The 16,989-nt window shown below is 45.8% G+C and overlaps 2 protein-coding genes across 3 annotated transcripts in view; one reads left to right on the top strand and one right to left on the bottom strand.

The window, feature by feature from the left end:
* The window catches only part of smap1 (small ArfGAP 1), a 90,555-nt gene extending 88,317 nt beyond the window's left edge, over nt 1-2,238 (top strand). For both annotated transcript variants that reach the window (XM_030770409.1, XM_030770410.1), the window contains exon 10: nt 320-2,238. In XM_030770409.1, the coding sequence (XP_030626269.1) occupies nt 320-454 (135 nt within the window). In that variant the 3' untranslated portion in view covers nt 455-2,238. The remainder of the gene's footprint in view (nt 1-319) is intronic.
* Nucleotides 2,239-2,936: 698 nt separating this feature from the next.
* On the bottom strand, nt 2,937-16,890 carry b3gat2 (beta-1,3-glucuronyltransferase 2 (glucuronosyltransferase S)). The gene is made up of 4 exons (XM_030771882.1): nt 16,351-16,890; nt 11,772-11,916; nt 6,407-6,555; nt 2,937-3,023 (listed from the first exon to the last, which is right to left on the bottom strand). The coding sequence occupies exons 1-4, from the start codon at nt 16,888-16,890 to the stop codon at nt 2,937-2,939; spliced, it is 921 nt and encodes a 306-aa protein (XP_030627742.1).
* Between the last annotated feature and the right edge of the window lie 99 nt (nt 16,891-16,989).

Genomic DNA, 16,989 nt, shown 5'->3' on the forward strand with positions numbered 1-16,989 from the left:
GAGAATTGGGAACAGGATGAAAAGAGAGAAGATCAAGAGAGAAAGAACAGGGTTGAAGGAGAGGAAGGGACATCTGGTTCTGTAAACAAGCTGAACTAGTCGTCTACTTCACAGCGAACACCGTCTGTGTGTCCCAACATTTCCCATGTTACCACCACTCTTTAAACTCTGTGTGTGTGTGTGTGTGTGTGTGTGTGTGTGTGTGTGTGTGTGTGTGTGTGTGTGTGTGTGTGGGCATACACATGTTTGTATTTTTATTCAACTGTTTCCTTAATACCTCACAGTGTTTTGACTCTCTCTCTCTCTCTCTCTCTCTCAGATGAGCCAGCAGATGTCTGCCATGAATCTGAATGGGGCCGGAGTCCCGGTGGCGTTTGGGCAGCCAGGGGCCCCTATGGGAGGCTGGGTAGGGCCCCCATCTGGTCAGACCCTCAGTACCCAGCTCTGGAAGTGAGCGGCCAACTCAGAGGAAGGAGGGCGAGAGAAAAGGGACCCTCCCCCTCCTTCCGCCGGCCCCTCCCTCGCCAGGCCGCCCGCGCACACTCAGAGTGTTATCCTCGTACTGATTCTGTGGTTTTTGTTTTTTTCTCCTTTGCGACCGTAACCTTCTCCGGAGAGTGTCCGCTCGACCTTACCCCTCGTCTGTCGATTCAGACTGACAAAAGAGTGTGGAGTTTAAAGAGACTGGCAGCTTTGTCCGTCTAATTTGCATTTTTTTTCTTCTTCTTCTTCTTCTTCTTCTTCTTCTTTTTCTTCAATATATTTTTGGGTTTAAAAAGAAAAGAAAAAAAAAAAAAACATATCAGCAAAGAAAGCTGCTGGACCAATTATACAAGCGTCTAATATATCATTACCCAATCAATAGTGAGTATAGTATTTAAATGGCAGAGATAAGGCTATCATGTTTGTGATCCAGTTCCCTCTCCCTCACACCCTGTGTATAAACACCTCATAGACCTTGTAGCAGATATCCTATGAGCAGATGTGATGTATGTAACCATATGATAGAGAGACTTCCAATGATTCCACATCTCTCCGTAGACCCCGCCCCCCGCCCCATAGACCCCGCCTTCCGCCCCATAGACCCCGCCTTCCGCCCCAAACCCATACACATGTATTCCCACATCTCCATCCATCTCTCCATCCATCCATTCATTCATTCATTCATTCATTCATTCATTCATTCATTCATCAAACTCCATCACCCCCCTCCCAACCCCACCGCGCTCCTCCCCTGCCCTCCATCTTTACTGTGACGTTTTAATGTGTGCATTGCAGAAAAGCACAGTTAGCAAAGAGGCAAATAAACCTGGACGACCTGACAGCAGTTTAACAGTTAACGGGGGAGGGGGGGGGGTGATTGTTAGTCTAGGGTCGAGATGGGGGATTTGGGGCAAATTAATTTAGTTCATTTATTTGTATGTGGGGGTGAGGAACGACAAGATCGAACAAAAGGACAGTCACACACACACACACACACACACACACACAAACAAACATACGCATGCAGACGGACATGTTAGTCTGGCCTGTGTGGCTGAGGTTACTCCTCTCAGACAGAGCCTGTCTGTGGGGTTACTCTTCTCAGACAGAGCCTGTCTGTGGGGTTACTCCTCTCAGACAGAGCCTGTCTGTGGGGTTACTCCTCTCAGACAGGGACTGTCTGTGGGGTTACTCCTCTCAGACAGGGCCTCTCTGTGGGGTTACTCCTCTCAGACAGGGCCTGTCTTTGGGGTTACTCCTCTTAGACAGAGCCTGTCTGTGGGGTTACTCCTCTTAGGCAGGGCCTCTCTGTGGGGTTACTCCTCTCAGACAGAGCCTGTCTGTGGGGTTACTCCTCTCAGACAGAGCCTGTCTGTGGAGTTACTCCTCTCAGACAGGGGCTGTCTGTGGGGTTACTCCTCTCAGACAGGGCCTCTCTGTGGGGTTACTCCTCTTAGACAGGGCCTCTCTGCTGTGCAATAATGTGAAAGCTCACACCTTGTCATCCAGGTTTATTTCCATTATGTGTTTACATTTTCTGGTGCCTAGTACAGAGAAATTTAAAAAGGAAAAAAAAAAAAAAAAAGAAACAAACAAATGTTATTTCTGTGCATTAAACAGTGAATAGCCATGACTTACTATGGTGTGATCATTTTGTCCAATGACTCATTTATTGTAAAGTTTTCATCTATTATGTTGTTTTTTTTTTCATTCCTTTTAAAAGAGGGTCGTTTGGAATAAAGAGTTGTAATCCACGGGTTTGTGCCGCTCATGCTGTGTCCTGAACATTACAGACCCCCCACCAAAGCACTACATACACACTGTCCCCGTTACATACACCCAAAACACACTTTTTCTCTCTTTTTTTTTATGTTAGGCGTCACTATTCCATACATGGTTCTTTTTGTAAAGACCTGGTCCATTTTTTTTAATATATCCATGAAATATCCCCACCTCCACCCCGAAACACCAGGTAACATCTTGTTTTTCCAGTGACTGATGCCACTTTGTCAACTGGTTGGTTTCCTTTTGAACAGTTTCCCCAAACTACCACACAAACAGTTCACATTCCAGTGTTGAGAATTTGTCCACCGTTAAAATTCCTCAAGTACAGTACAGAGTCCTCAGTGTGGGTTACAGACAAAATATTTCTAATGGACCAAACAGTCCGTTAATGTGGAACAGCAGAACCATAGCTGAGTTATCATTTACTCAGGATGTTGCTCATAAAGCCAGTGGTGTAATGTCCAGTCCAGGTAATAATCTTTTATGGAACATACTACAGACACACAAGCAGAAGAAGGCAAGCAAGTGATTGGGAGTTGTCCAGAGAGTCATCAGTAGGTTAATATCCAGTCTTTGACCAGTGATCTCTGTAACCACTAAGGAAGGGCCAGAGATGATTGGCAGTTGGGTCTGGCCAATCCGCTTTGAGCTCCTCTTTGAATAGCCCTTTAGACTTCAATGAAGACAGAGTCTTGGTGTCTTTTGGGTTCGTTGCCTAGGTTAACTTTTTCCGTGCGAGTGTGCCAAACCAGGACCTGAAAAAGAGACAGACACGAATATCAAACACTCAGGATGTGACTGTGAACAAGCTCACAGAATTTCAAATCTAACAGACGGCTTTCTACAGCGGTGTTTTGGCAGAAGAAAATGGAGCAGTGGAGAGAGTAAAAGGAGAAAAAAAAGAAAAGAAAAGGAGGGTGTGGGCAAAAAAAATGAGGTCAGAGGACAGACAGAGAGGAGCACTGAAACCTCCTCAAACCAATAACCCTGCAGAGGAGCAATTCCATGGCGTTTGTGCTGGAGGTCGATGGATTCGAGCGCGGTCTCTGAGGCCCATCCCAGCAATTTCTCTTAATTATAAGGAAGAGTTGAACCCGTGGAGATGCGCTGCCTTTTAAACAGCTCTATCCAGGTGTGACGCGTCACTTCCCAAACACATGGCACCGCTAATTGGCTTGTTTAGCATATCTAACGAGACTAATTCGGCGGTCGCCAAAGCGTTGCCGTGAGGGGGTTGATGAGGGGGCTTGTCAGAGCAGACGAGGCTCGCTGGCAAGACTCAACAGCGGAACCACCCACCTTACAGCTTTTCTCCTCCTCACCCAACGAGTAAACAAGGAGAACCTCTGTAGAGTGTTCCCGCCGAAACGCAGGTTTCTGACAGGCCTCCATCCTCCTACTGCTCCTGCTGCCTGACTCAGACTCAGTGTGTGTGTGTGTTGACTGCCATGTTGCCTCTCCGCACAGACAAAACAGGATGAAGTGAAGTAAAGCAACTCGCGGGTCCTTCAGAAAGGGTTTATGTAGGGTTTTATGTATCTCGCTCTCTCTCGTCAAAACTGTTGGACTGATGGAACAGCCAAAGTTAGAGGTCTGAATAAAAGATGAGTTCAGATGCGAGCTTGTACGTACGATGGATTTAAGAGTTTCGTTTCACTTGATTCAGTGAGAGTTTGACAAGGTGCGAGAGGTGGAGATAAAGTAACACCAGGAGTTTCAGAGTTAGGAACAGAAGCATCCAGTGTGATTTAAGAAGTATGACGTCTACATGTCGAATGGTCTAAAGGTTTGATAGATCGAGGTTTTTGTGTCGGGAGAAATAATTGATGTTTTTGGCTTTCAGATATTTGGGAGTTTGATGTTTTGACAGTAATGATCTGACTGGTATGAAAGTTTTACAGTTTCAGCAGTTTCACAGGGAGTGAGTAAGCGTGTGTGTGTGTGTGTGTTTGTTCATTACTGTATTGATTGTTTGAGATACAAGGGTGTGTTGCTTGACTGGTTTGGTGACTTAGGAGTGTGTGTGTGTGTGTGTGTGTGTCCTCTGATTGAATCACGGCCTGACAGTTTGAGAGCAGAGTGTGTGTGTGTGTGTGTGTGTGTGTGTGTGTGTGTGGTGTAATTGTAAGAATTGTGGGCTCGCAGCTCCAGCGCTCAGGCTGAGGATACAGCGAGAGGCGAAGCAGGGTGAGCCGTCTTGGCTCGTTTAGTCGGGGCTGGCAGGCTCTGAGCTGGATGAGCAGGAGGCAGACTGACGTTAATAAACAGCAGAGACTCTGCTCAGCATCTGTAAATAAGTCTATGAATGGAGCCCCCTCTCTACAGCTCACCCTGTGATTATCTCTTTCTCTGCCTCACACACTCACTGCATCTCTACCCTTTCAGCCTTTCTTTCACCTGTCTCACCCTGCTATTCATTCAACGTCAGTCTCCCTCCCTCTCTCGCTCGCTCTCTCGCTCCGTTTTCCTCTCTGTTCTTTCTCTCCTCTTTAAATATTCTTCCACATCACCCCCGCTCTTCTTTCTGATTGCTAATCACACTGAATTACTCACAGTTAGGCCACAAAAAAAAAACCCTCTTAACCAGTCCTGTCAACGCAGCGACACTCCTCTTCCCGCTGAAACGCCGGCTGGGAACTGGCCATGGTCTGACTCACTCTCTGCTTCCAGTGCTTTTAAAAGCTTGGGAGCTTTTAAAAAAAACTTCTCTGAGTTTGACCTTTCCTTAAGCTCTAAGTGGCAGGGTTCCAGTTGGCTAAACATTCCCTTATGAAACTTTATGTTAAGATGATGAGAGAGCTCAGCCTCTGGCGATTTCAGCACCCCCCCCCCCCTCCCCAATTCCCCTTGTTTACCTTCCTAACCCCATTCTCATCTGATAATTGGACGCTGGATTGGACCGGAGCCACATTGGCCCGGGCTGCTTTGAAACTCTAGGCATTCCCGGCCTGAGCTCTGGCCCGCAGAGCTAAAAAAAAAAAAAAACCCCTCTGGACTGCGTGATAAGTTTTTTTTGCTTACGCTGCGCGCAGCGATGTGCCTCGTTATAAAGCGTTTGTGTTTTGTGATGTTTTGACGGCCGAGAATGAGTCATCTCGCTCTGCCGTGTTATGACACCTCCGACTCGTCGGGAGACGGCGCTCGCCTCTCTCAGGCCCCTGTGTGACACGCCTGCTCTCAGACTGCTGATGGTGATTAGTGGTAATGTCATCTTTACTAATAGTCACTATTAATAACGGCCCTGCTGGTGCCATTAGGATAATTGGGTGATAATAGCGATGGCTGCACTGGGGTAGGCTGCGGTGAGGGAAGAGCCTGTGAAGTCACGTAAGCTGAGAGGACCCTTAAACACCTAGACATGGCTTTCACACCCCTGGACGTTAAAAAACGTGGAAAAGGGTCGCAGAGAAGCGTGCGCGGTAACCCCGTTAAGGCCACGACCTGGGGTCGTCTGTCAGATTTTGGAGTATGACCGCTGATCTCTGATCAGCTTTTGACTTTTACTCCTTCAGATCTGAAAGTAAGTAATGACTGGGGAACTGTTTTTGAAAGATGACATTTGTCTGTGTGGATTTTACTGACATTTTACCTATTCAGTCGACTCTAATCTCAGTCAGCTGGGTTCTCAGAAGGCACAGGAATGTAAAATCTCCACACAGGCTCTGAAAGGCTTCCATAAGGGAATGGACTGAAGACTGAACAGCACAGACGAGGGAGAAAAAGCCGTGATGACTACTGTTCTGTGATAGATATGTCTGAGGATGTAATACACAGCGTAATACGGATGGTTTCACTAATAAAGGACACACACACACACACACACTAATGCTTATCCACACTCATATTGACCTGTGTGCTGTTACCACACACAAACACACTCCTACACACACACGTACACACACACACTAATGCTTATCTACGCTCATACTGACCTGTGTGCTGTTAACACACACACACACACACACACACACACACACACTAATAACTATCCACACTGATATTGACTTATCACACTGATACTCACACACACATACACACACTCATACTGAGCTGTGTGTAGTTATCACGCACACACACACTCATACTGACCTCTGTGACATAACCACCCACACACATACACTCACACACTCATACTGACCTGTGTGCAGTTATTGGCCTTGGGCTCCAGGTCTTCCACTCTGGTGATCTGTTTGAGGAAGTCGGACTCCTGCATGCCTGGCTTGGCCCCTCTTCTCTTAAACAAGGCGCGGGGGTTTGCCAAAATCACCTGGAGATTCACTGCAAAACCTGATCGCAGGGAGAGAGGAGAGGAGAGAGGAGAGAGGAGAAAGGGTGAGGGAGGGAAGACTCCTCACACATTCAACGGCATCTTCACTGTCCTGTATTCACGCCCCCTCAGTTAGAGGAGCGTAGAGTTAACGCACTCTCACAGCACACACACACTCCATCACTCAACACTAAACACACAGAGGCGTGCAGCTGAACACGCAAGTTGACCTCTGAGCTGTTGTAAGAGGAGTAGGTTGGGTCATTCTTTTTTTATTTTATTTTATTTTTTTTTTTAGATGATACATGTGGGCCAGTGTGGGAGTCGTCTTTTTTTTACTCTCAGATTTCCTTTCTTTTCCGCTACGCTGTCTCTCTCACGCTCATACAGCAGCAACTTAAACGTTACCACAGGGAACCGGCCTCACGGCTCCGCGCGTTTTATCCCCAGCTCAGTGTGTTTTTCTAGGACAAATCTGCTCTGGCTGAAGCCACCTGGGTTTCCCTCAAACCCGCAGAGACCAACTCGCCGTGCTGCGGAGAGACACAGATACATCGAAGCGCCATCTAACTTTGTCCGCACGCCACTCCCCCCCCCCCCCCCCCCCCCCCCCCCCCCCCCCCCCCCACGCAGTGAATGAGGTTTTTGCCTGTCTTCAGAAGCAGGACAAGAGCTCTGCTAAGATTTATTAATAGTTTGAGGTTGGCCCGACTCACTAACACGTTCTGTTTGTTTGTTTGTTTGTTTGTTTCGTTGCTCTTTGATATCTCCTGCGGAAGTGTACCGTCTCCTCGGCCAGCGTCAGTCACGTCGTTATGACGACAGTGAGGTGTCAGAGGTGGCCTCGCTGTTGAGCGGCACGTGGCGAGTTTCAGACTTAGAGCCGTAGGCAGCCGTATTTTTCCATGCCCTCCGACCGAATTTGTTGCGTGGCCTGACGCTGTGTAGAAGAAGCACGTTTATGGCTCTGAACACAAGAGAAGTTATGCTGACTCACACCTGACCATACGTTCATGTACTCTCCCCCTGAGTTTGCCTCCTATAGCTATGTTAAGCCCCCTTTTTTTCTCCTTTGTCTGCATGGCTTACGCTGGAAAAAGACTTACGGTGAGGTAAAAAAAAGAAGGAAAGAAAAGAAAAGAAAAGAAAGAAAGGAAGAAGAAGCTTTGTTGTTGAGAGGAGCACTTGAGCCCCTCTCCAGGTGAGAGCGGCACTCGAGAACAGAAGGAGGCGGGGAACAACCTTTTCTTGGCCATTGTGCCTGAGCTATCCAGGAGCTGCACAGACAGAATGCTAAATTATTTTTCCATTGTCTTCTATAATTGTTCTGTAGCAAATCTAACAGGACAGGGCTTATGAAGTTTAAACAGCCACGCTGAACGCGCTCTTGCTCTTTGGCATTTAAAGAACCAGCTATTGTGTGACGATGGCGTCTTTTTTTTTTTCTTTTCTAAAGAGTGTTTGGTTATGGGGTATGGAGTGGTATTAAGAGGGTGAGGCTTTGTTAATCCCCACTCTTGATCTCTGATGGTACTGTTACAGAGGAGAGAGAGCTGGAGAGGAGAATAGGAGAGACTGGAGGAGAGAAAAGGAGCTGGGAGGCTGAAGGTGATGAGCGGAGGAGAGCAGAGCACAGGAGGAGGTGGGGGGGGGGGGGGGGGGGGGGTTGGGTGGGATCTGTTATCTTGGTTTAATTAACAGCACAGCATCTGAAGGCAGAACCTGTATCCCACAGACGTCAGTGCAGTGGCTCTCTACACTTCTCTGCAGCTCCTAACCTTACTGTACCCCCCCTCCCCCCCCCCGAACGCTCCCAAACACAGGCACTCCGCAGGAGAGCCCTCTCGAGCTGTCAGCACCTTTTCACAACGTCTCCTTTAATGCACTGCCCCAAAGCACATATAGACACTGCAGGAAAAAGGACAAACTCCAGCCTCCGCATGCTGGAATCAGCAGTCCGCAAGGAAGAGCAGTTTCTCTTTTATGGGCTGTAAAACGATGCCTCCTCAATGTTTAATCACTGGAGATGGAGGAAAGTCTATTGTACAATCATCCTTAAATCAGAGCACAGAATATTTCCTCACAGTCAGCGTTCCGTCATCGGGCCGCTCTCCGGAGTGCCGCGAGATTGATTGGAGGAGAACCATTAATAAAGTCTGTTTTGAGCACGATATGATCCTGTTGACACTGTAAACAGTGTATTTATACTGTCTAGGCTTTTGTGCCTTGATGCCAGACACACTTTATCAAACTGACATGGTCAAATGTTTGAGTTTGAATCATTTATTTCCCATAACTAAGAACAGATTAAATTATTGTTTGTCAAATAAAAAAAAAAAATCAAAAATTAAACAAAGTTGGACATGTTTGCAGAGCAAATAATGTGAGAAAAATTCACAGAAAGCTCCTCTCTCTCTCTCTCTCTCTCTCTCTCTAATCATACCCACACGCACACCCACACATACACTACCCATACACATCACACGTGTTGGACACCCTGAGTTTTAACACCACGGATTGGCGGCTCTGAGTTCTCACAGATCCGATGAGAGAGATCAGACTGGGCCTAGTTCCTTTTTCATTATTTTGGGCCAGAACTACAAAGGCTGGGCCAGTGGTCCTGGAGAACAGGCAGAGTCTGATCCGCGCTGGGAGAAGGTTTACAGCCTTTAGTCTGCAAGCCACACAATGACTGTTAAATCTCAGAACACTATACCAGACAAGACTCTGCACGAGGATGGGCACCGGACCACAGTTTGGTTTTAAGGAATAAAGAACAAACTGGATTAATATGTTTTCACTCTGCGATACTCTGAGTGTGCCCTGTTCTCACAGGAAGCTGGCTCTGCACCAGGCTCTTCAACAAGGAAGGAACAGCTGCTGAACAGCCAAGTTCTCCTCGCTGCGGCTTTGAACTGTCATCGTTTATAACGGCTCTTTTGAAAACCGGGCTCGCCGACTTTAGCCTGTTTCACACGGTGGATGGGTGACTCACTCACAGCTGATTAAAGACACGGTTCTGGAACTTGGACCAAAGCCTCAGGAAGTATCCGCAGCAGCGGTGGAAGAGAACATCACCTGTTGCTTTCCGGAGCTTTCTGTAAGGGCTGCCGTTGAGGGGCGGGGGGCCGGGGTGTGGGGGTGGGGGGGAGGTGAGAACAGGGCATGCTGTACTGTTCAGTCTCACATCTGAGAGGCACAGAGAGAGAGAGGCTATTTTTTGTGAGATGTTAAGGGTGTTTTTTTTATCCTTTCTTTATGGTGAGGAGCATTTCTCATTTTAGATGATACCATTATTTCTCTGTTTTGTAGGTTCTGGGCCTTGTTTCAGTGCATGGATTTCATTTCTAGACTGTTCTCAGATAGACAGTGGATATCCAGGTTACTTACATATTGCATATGTCGCCCTCCTCGGAAGGGGAGGAGGAGTCATAATGGCAGGAGGTGTTTGGGTTGGGCCGATCTCCCTGCAGCTAAACCGCAGTCCCTGTGAAAACGGTCCACTGGAGAACAGACAGGTGACCTCCACAGGGGGGGTTTCTGCTACACACAGACTCGGCTACATATAGACTCAGAGAACATAAGGATCCTACAGCGAGGAAAGGCTGATTGCTCCATACATGAACTGGAACACTGTGGGTGTGTGTGTGTGTGTTCAATGCAGGGGGTTACAAGACCTGTTTCACACTGTGAAAAGGTGCAAAGACCTTCTGTCATGTATAATGTTTTTTTGTTTGTTTGTTTTATCAGTTTGAACAGGCACATCAGGGTTTTTGTTTGTTTGTTTGTTTTTGTTTGTTTGGGGTTTTTTTTTACAAGAGATGAAAGGTGTGTTTTTTTTCTTTTTTTGTTTGGTGAGGGGATTAGATGGTTTCTCATGTTAGACTATAGTATTATTATATTTTGTTATGTATAGTGAATACTTTAATTTCTGTTACGTATAGTGAATCCTTCTGTTTCTGTTTTATATGCTATACATAATCATTTCTGTTATGTAGCCCTATAGCATATACTATTATTTCTCTGTTATGTAGAGCACAGCCCTGGCTTTGGGCCAATACTTTATTGTTCTCAGATAGACAGTGGATATCTAGGTTAGGTACATATCTCACACACACACACACACACACGTTTCCCCTCCATTACATTCTCAGTCTCCTATCTCGTATGTTACTGTCATCCCAGACATGTAGAAACCATGTGACTAATCCTGGGAGCCCCTGTTTGCTCTTTACTGTGGTGTACACTGTGGTTTACTGCTGTAGTGACTGACAGGGGAACTGATACAAAAATTGCTTCATTTATCTGGTCTATCTAGTACTGCTGCCTGTCTGCATCATGTCTCCCATGTACAATGCGTTTAAACCTCTGACTGTGAACAGCTACCTGAAGAATCCACATGTCTCCCTTTACACATTCAATTAAGGTTTTTCATCCTTAAAAAATGTGTCCGTCAAAAATGAGTTAGAGTCCACCCAGCAGGTCAACCTTCTTAACAGTGATAGTATTAAGTGCTTTATAAAGAGAAATTTCTCCCTAACACACACACACACACACACAAACACACACAAACTGTGAAAGCCAATCACCTCTCAGGATAATTTCTGCAAATTTTCTAGAGCTACAACAAGTTGTTTCTTGGAATGTTTTTCTTCACCACATGGTGCGTCTCAATAGAATTTCACTGGCTCCTTTGGGGCGGTCTTAACAGCGTTATGTCTTTAAAGAGGACTTCATCAGATGCCCGGGGAGATGGTTTTTTACGCAGCCAGACTCAATCTGCCTTCTCTCCGAATGCAAGCTGCTCCAGAATTCTCCTCGCGTCTCTCTGTCCCTTTCTACTGCCCCTGTCACTGCCACCAGGGAAAACTGAAGCTTATCCGACAGCCCAGAGAAGAGGCATTTTCCAGAGAATTCCTCAGGAAACTAAGAGGAAATGCTGTTGCCAAGGACTGGTGCAGAAAGCTAAATAACAACAGTTTTCCAACTTTACATCGCACCTGATCTGCCCCACATTAGAGCAGGTGGACGAGTTTCTAAGTTACAAGATGCCAGATCAGGTGTCCATCTTCAAGTAGTGTTCTGTGAGTCAAGCTCAGATCTACTTTTTTATAAACCACCACAAACAAACTGTAGCCACAGACTAAATCCTCCAGCACAGAGTCTCCCACGCAGGAGGAGACCCTGACTGACACAGCTGAAACAAAGACAGAGGCCTAATGTTCTCATCCCTTACCTGCCATATCGATGGCGAACGGCCGGTCTGCCCTCCAACCTGTGTACCAGCCCACCACTTTTCCCTTTTCCACCAGGGGGCGCTCATACCTACGACCCCCCACCAGCCCCACGGGCCACACTGACACTCGTCGTGTTGATCGCATCTGGAGGAGGAAAAAAACAAGAGAGAGAGCGAGAGAGAGAGAGAGAGAGAGAGAGATAGAGAGAAGGAAAAAAATTAGACAGGTTAACAGATTACACAGAGCTCTTCCTGTTAAATTATCTCACAAACGTTCTCATAACGTGAAGATTTAAAGAAGGCATTACGCTTTTGTACGCTGGCTCAGATATATGTCTGAGAGTCAGTGGGTTTTTTAACAGAGGGAGGTTACAAGGGCAGCTATGCACTGACAGCGGAGGAAGAGGCACGTCTTTAAAAATGTGTGTGCCGTGTTTGTTGGTTTCACTGGAGGGTTTTTACTGCAGTGTCTTCCTGACATTACAGCTTCTTTTACAGGGTTGCACAGCGCAGGAATCCCTAAGTAATGTGGTCTTATTTTCATCAAAGTTTATTTTGGAGGAAGAAAAGTGATCAGTTATTTCATGTTTTTAGTTGTTGTTGTTGTTGTTGTTGTTGTCGTTGTTGTTGTTGTCATTGTTGTCGTTGCTGTGATTTGATTAGAACATGCTAATAGCTGGGTGCTAGGTCTGCACACATGGCTGCTTTGCAGTAGTAAAGGTATGACTAATGTATGACTAATATTTGAGTATTTTAGCAAACACATCTCAGCACAGTGATATAAGGTGAACTGCATAAAGTGACTGCCACTGCTCCATTTTTGTCTGAGGAGATGACAATTTCCTGCTCTAATACCCTGGAGAAAGAAAGAGAGAGAGAGAGAGAGAGAGAGAAGATCTCCCATCAAGAGTGGGTGGTTACAGTTCTTTGTTTTTAAATTACATTTATTTACTTCAAGTCATCTATGCCTAAAGCTTTGTAATAAATCGCTGTCTGAACTTGCGTGTTTTGTTGCATATTTTGTTTTTAAATGAACAGTGTGGTGATGTATTTTGATGTTAATATATGCCACAATGGAAAATCAAAGTCGCTCTTCAGTGCTGTTTGTTTGGAGAGATCATTTGCCACTGTTTGGTTGCACTGAATAATTATGATGAAGCCCGTCAGTAGTCCGTGCTTATGAGAGACATCTCACAGCTGAAAGCTTTGTAGTCCTTCAATGCAGAGCTTCAGTAGGTCTGCCTGCCATTAAAGCCCCTGTGCTTTTCACAGAGAACACACGCACTACTCTGCCTAACCTCTGCACTGGGAGAAGAGTCAGCCTGGACTGACGGATCACGGAGTGGAGAAACGACTGACGTACCTCAAGCTTCCTGTTTCTGGCATTTTTAGTCTTGTCTCTGGCTCTCAAACGTGTCTGTTTTACTTTCAGCCTGCGTCTACATTTCAACTGTAAGACACACAAATCATAGTCTCATGGGTAACGTATTCTCACGGAGCCTGACGAGTTGTAAGAAAGGAGGGTTTAAGTAAAATTTCCAAATTAAATCCACTTCTCGGTACTAAGAACAAATTGGGTGTGGGGGGGGCTGTCTAGGATCACAGTTTCTTTTCATTTTGACATAAGCTTACCTGATGGAACAACCTGTTTACATGTCTGTCCTTGTTCTAAGCCTACACCACACATAAAACAGCCTAAGGGAGTCTCTCTCTTTTACCTGACTCTATTTCTCCTTTGAAGGAGAGAACTATAAGATACCTAAAGGGCAGCGTGCATTGAACCTCTGGTGATTTTCTTTGCGGGGCTTCAGTGGAGCCCTTCTGTTATTTGATGGAGTTTCTGTAGGACAGAGAGCCTGAGACGTGGCCAGAGTGAGGCGTCGCAGGCTTTTGCCTATGGCTGATGGGTGATGCTTTAAAGCATCGACCATTAACACTGCTCCTGCTGCACCCAGCACAAATGCCCTGTCTCCTCCTCCTCCTCCTCCTCTCCTCACTAGCATCCCCCTCCCCCCCCCTCTCCTCCAGGAGTGTTTTCAAAAGGCTTTCTCTTCATAATGGATACTCTAAAAATGGAGCTACAGTCTGTTCTAGAAAGTTCCACTGCTCTCCAGCGCAATCTGCACAGCTTCAGCAGGATACAAAGGTGACCTGACAAACTAAAGTGGTGGAAGCACCATTTCCTGCCCTTTAAGCCCTGTCACTAATACAGTGGTATTTATCGTCAGAGTGCAGAGAGAGGAGAGTTCATTATGCATGTGTGCATTCAGAGCTTCCTATTTACACAAATGTTTATTCACAAGCTTCCATTTACACCTGTTTATTTGCTGGTTTTTGTTTACTCATGTGTATATTCTGTGGCCTGGGTCATCCTCTTGACCGGGGGCCAAAATGGAAAAGCTCAACATTTCCTGGGCCCAAATCTGGCCCTGGGGGTTGGGGGGAGGGGGACAATACAAATAAAAACATCTGTTTGTTCAGTTTACTGACTTTTGCTACGGTATTAACTTCAATATGTTAACAAGGTTTGGTTTTTTTTCTGTTTTTTGGGTTTTTTTTTTTAAATGTTATGACAGAAATCATTTGTAATTACGTTTTCAGTCGTATCTTACACAGAAGCCTCTTTGTGTATTCTTTATGTTTCAAACGAGACATTTAGTTTAAATGTCTAATTTGTTTTATGGTTATGGTTATTGTGTGTCATAGGCGAGAGCAAACCCAGAGCAGTAATGGGAACAGAGGAGCCTGGAGAGTTCCGAATGGAGGGAACTACTGCTGGGACATGGATTTGTTTTTATTTGTTTTGTTTAGCCTGGTTGAAATTGTATGCGGAGTGATGCAGTGCTGTACCCTGCAGGGGCCCGTCCATGTGCTCATCGCACTGCCCAGCTGTGCACTGGAACAGGGAGAGAGAGAGAGAGAGAGAGAGAAATAGAGAGAGAGAGAGAGAGAGAGAGAGAGAGAGAGAGAGAGAGAGAAATAGAGGGAGCAGTGAGAGAGAGAAAGAGAGAGAGAGAAAGAGCAGGGGGCAGACAAAGCCAGCATTGAGAGAGCAGTGAAGCTCACACAAGGCCTGTGGCGTGAAGACTTTTGACCAGGGAGAGGAGAATAGCAAGAAAAGAAAAGGAGAAAAGGAGAAAAGAGATGGAGTCTGATGAAAAAGAGAGATGCAGAAGAAGCAGGGTGAATGGTGCAGTGTGAGAATTGAACCATGGAAAGGGTAACACGTTCATTTCTTAATCACACTCTATAAGGTCTCCCCTCTCCTCTCAGCCCTCCCTTCTCACGGCCAGAATCCTTTCTCTCTCCGCGCGCTTTTCTACCTCTATGGCATTCAGAAGAACAGAACGACAGAGCTGAATAATCATTGTAATTATCGTGCGTTTGATTCCGTAACCATGGTTCGCAGCTGTCTCTTGCCCCTTCTACACAGTTAACAACATCAATTCTATCCCGAAGTGATTATTAATTATTATTATTATTATTATTATTATTATTATTATTATTATTATCATCACCATTACTATTATACTTATTGCTGTTGTTATTATTGTTATTACTATTATTATTACACAATAAATTTTTCCCACACTTAATGTTTTTATTTTTATCACTTTCGTATGTGCGTGTCTGCGCGCATGTTCGTGTTTTTTTTTTTTTTTTTAAATTTTATGTATGAATCAGTCTGTCATCGCCATACAACAATATGAACAGACAGACCCTTCTCCAGCACCGCGGGAATCTGACTGTGTTTAGAGCACGACTATTTGTTCAGCTTGGACTGCGGTTCAACTGGGCTGGCTTCATGTCTCCGTGCGTACAAATCAACGCACGCTGTCCATGGTACAAGCGAGCGCCGGTCTACAGCTATTTTAACACTTTTCAAGTGCTCAGTATCTGCAACACTTTTATTAATACGTATCGGGCCAGTTAACTTTTGCGTAAAGAAAACAGGCCGGTTTTGGACTTTATGTGTGTATGTGGTTGGTTCAGAGTAAGCGTACAATGCATTCTCTGCACAAACGCGTCTTGTACTTACACAAAAATCACCACTGGAATGTAGATTTCACGAGCGAATTTTCCATTTCTCACATGCGACTTTCACCTAATGATTATTGGCAAAGGGCCGATAGGCTACGTTTAATGAAAGGTGCAAATTATTTTACTCTTGGCTACTCTCCCATCACGGTATGTTTTTTTTTTTATATATAACTAATAAAAACGGTCTCCTGCCGTGTCGTGATACATAAACAGTTTACTGACACGATTAGGGAACCTCAGTACAAGTGTTTCTGCCGTCCAAGCCACTGTATGAATTCTTCAGGGGAGGGTGCCAGGTGTACCGGTTGTGGGGTGTAAGCCAAATGCTGAATGCTGATGACTCTTCACAGGTTTGTTCTGTATCACTTGGTGAGCCCTAGCACACAGTGACAGGTTTGCTGACCCACTCATTCAAAGCTTATGTCGGTTAGGTTAGCCTATATTACCGTATTAGTGACTGTGGGCTAGCTATAAATGAACTTATATGATCTACTGATGGCAGTAGCCGTTTTATTTATTTAAAAACAATCCGCATTACCTCTTCAAATAATTCCAGGCTGTATGTGTTGTCATCATCCGCGAAGAAAACAACTCCATTGTCCTTTGACGAGCGATGCATCCGCAGCCACCCGAGAGCAGCGTTCCTCTGCTCGGTGGCCCGGGGCATCCCGGTCCGCTTAAATCTGCGCGGTGTAAAAATGTGCAAGTGTGTGTACTGCACCCCCGAACGGGCGAGAAAGCGCGACACCAACTCTGTCCGCGCGTTTGAATCCTCAACTACGATCCAGTGAAACTGTGGTACTTGACGGAAGGTGTTTGCGAGACGGGTGAGTTCTGCTTTCTGCACCGCTCTGCTGTAAGTGGGGGTGATGGCGTAAATGGTTGGGAGAACGGTGCGGTTGGTCGCGGAGCTAGTTTGAACAGTCCGAACCTCGCGTTGAGCGCTCCCCAGTCGGGAGAGGTAGAAGTGCGCAGTGTTTCGAACTGAGGATCTCTTTGTATCTATATCGATCATGATGATAACGATCAAGACCCATGGAAGCAATATGAAAAAACGGCTGTAGAAGAGAGATTTCATTTTTGCTGAAGTTTCTTGCGTTCTTCTGTGGGCAGCGAGGGAAACTATCAATCCATTACTGTGAAAGCATTTCGTGACCACGGTCTCAGGACTCACGGA

The sequence above is a fragment of the Chanos chanos genome, chromosome 4, assembly GCF_902362185.1.
Source record: "Chanos chanos chromosome 4, fChaCha1.1, whole genome shotgun sequence".
In the NCBI taxonomy this organism is placed as follows: Eukaryota; Metazoa; Chordata; class Actinopteri; order Gonorynchiformes; family Chanidae; genus Chanos; species Chanos chanos.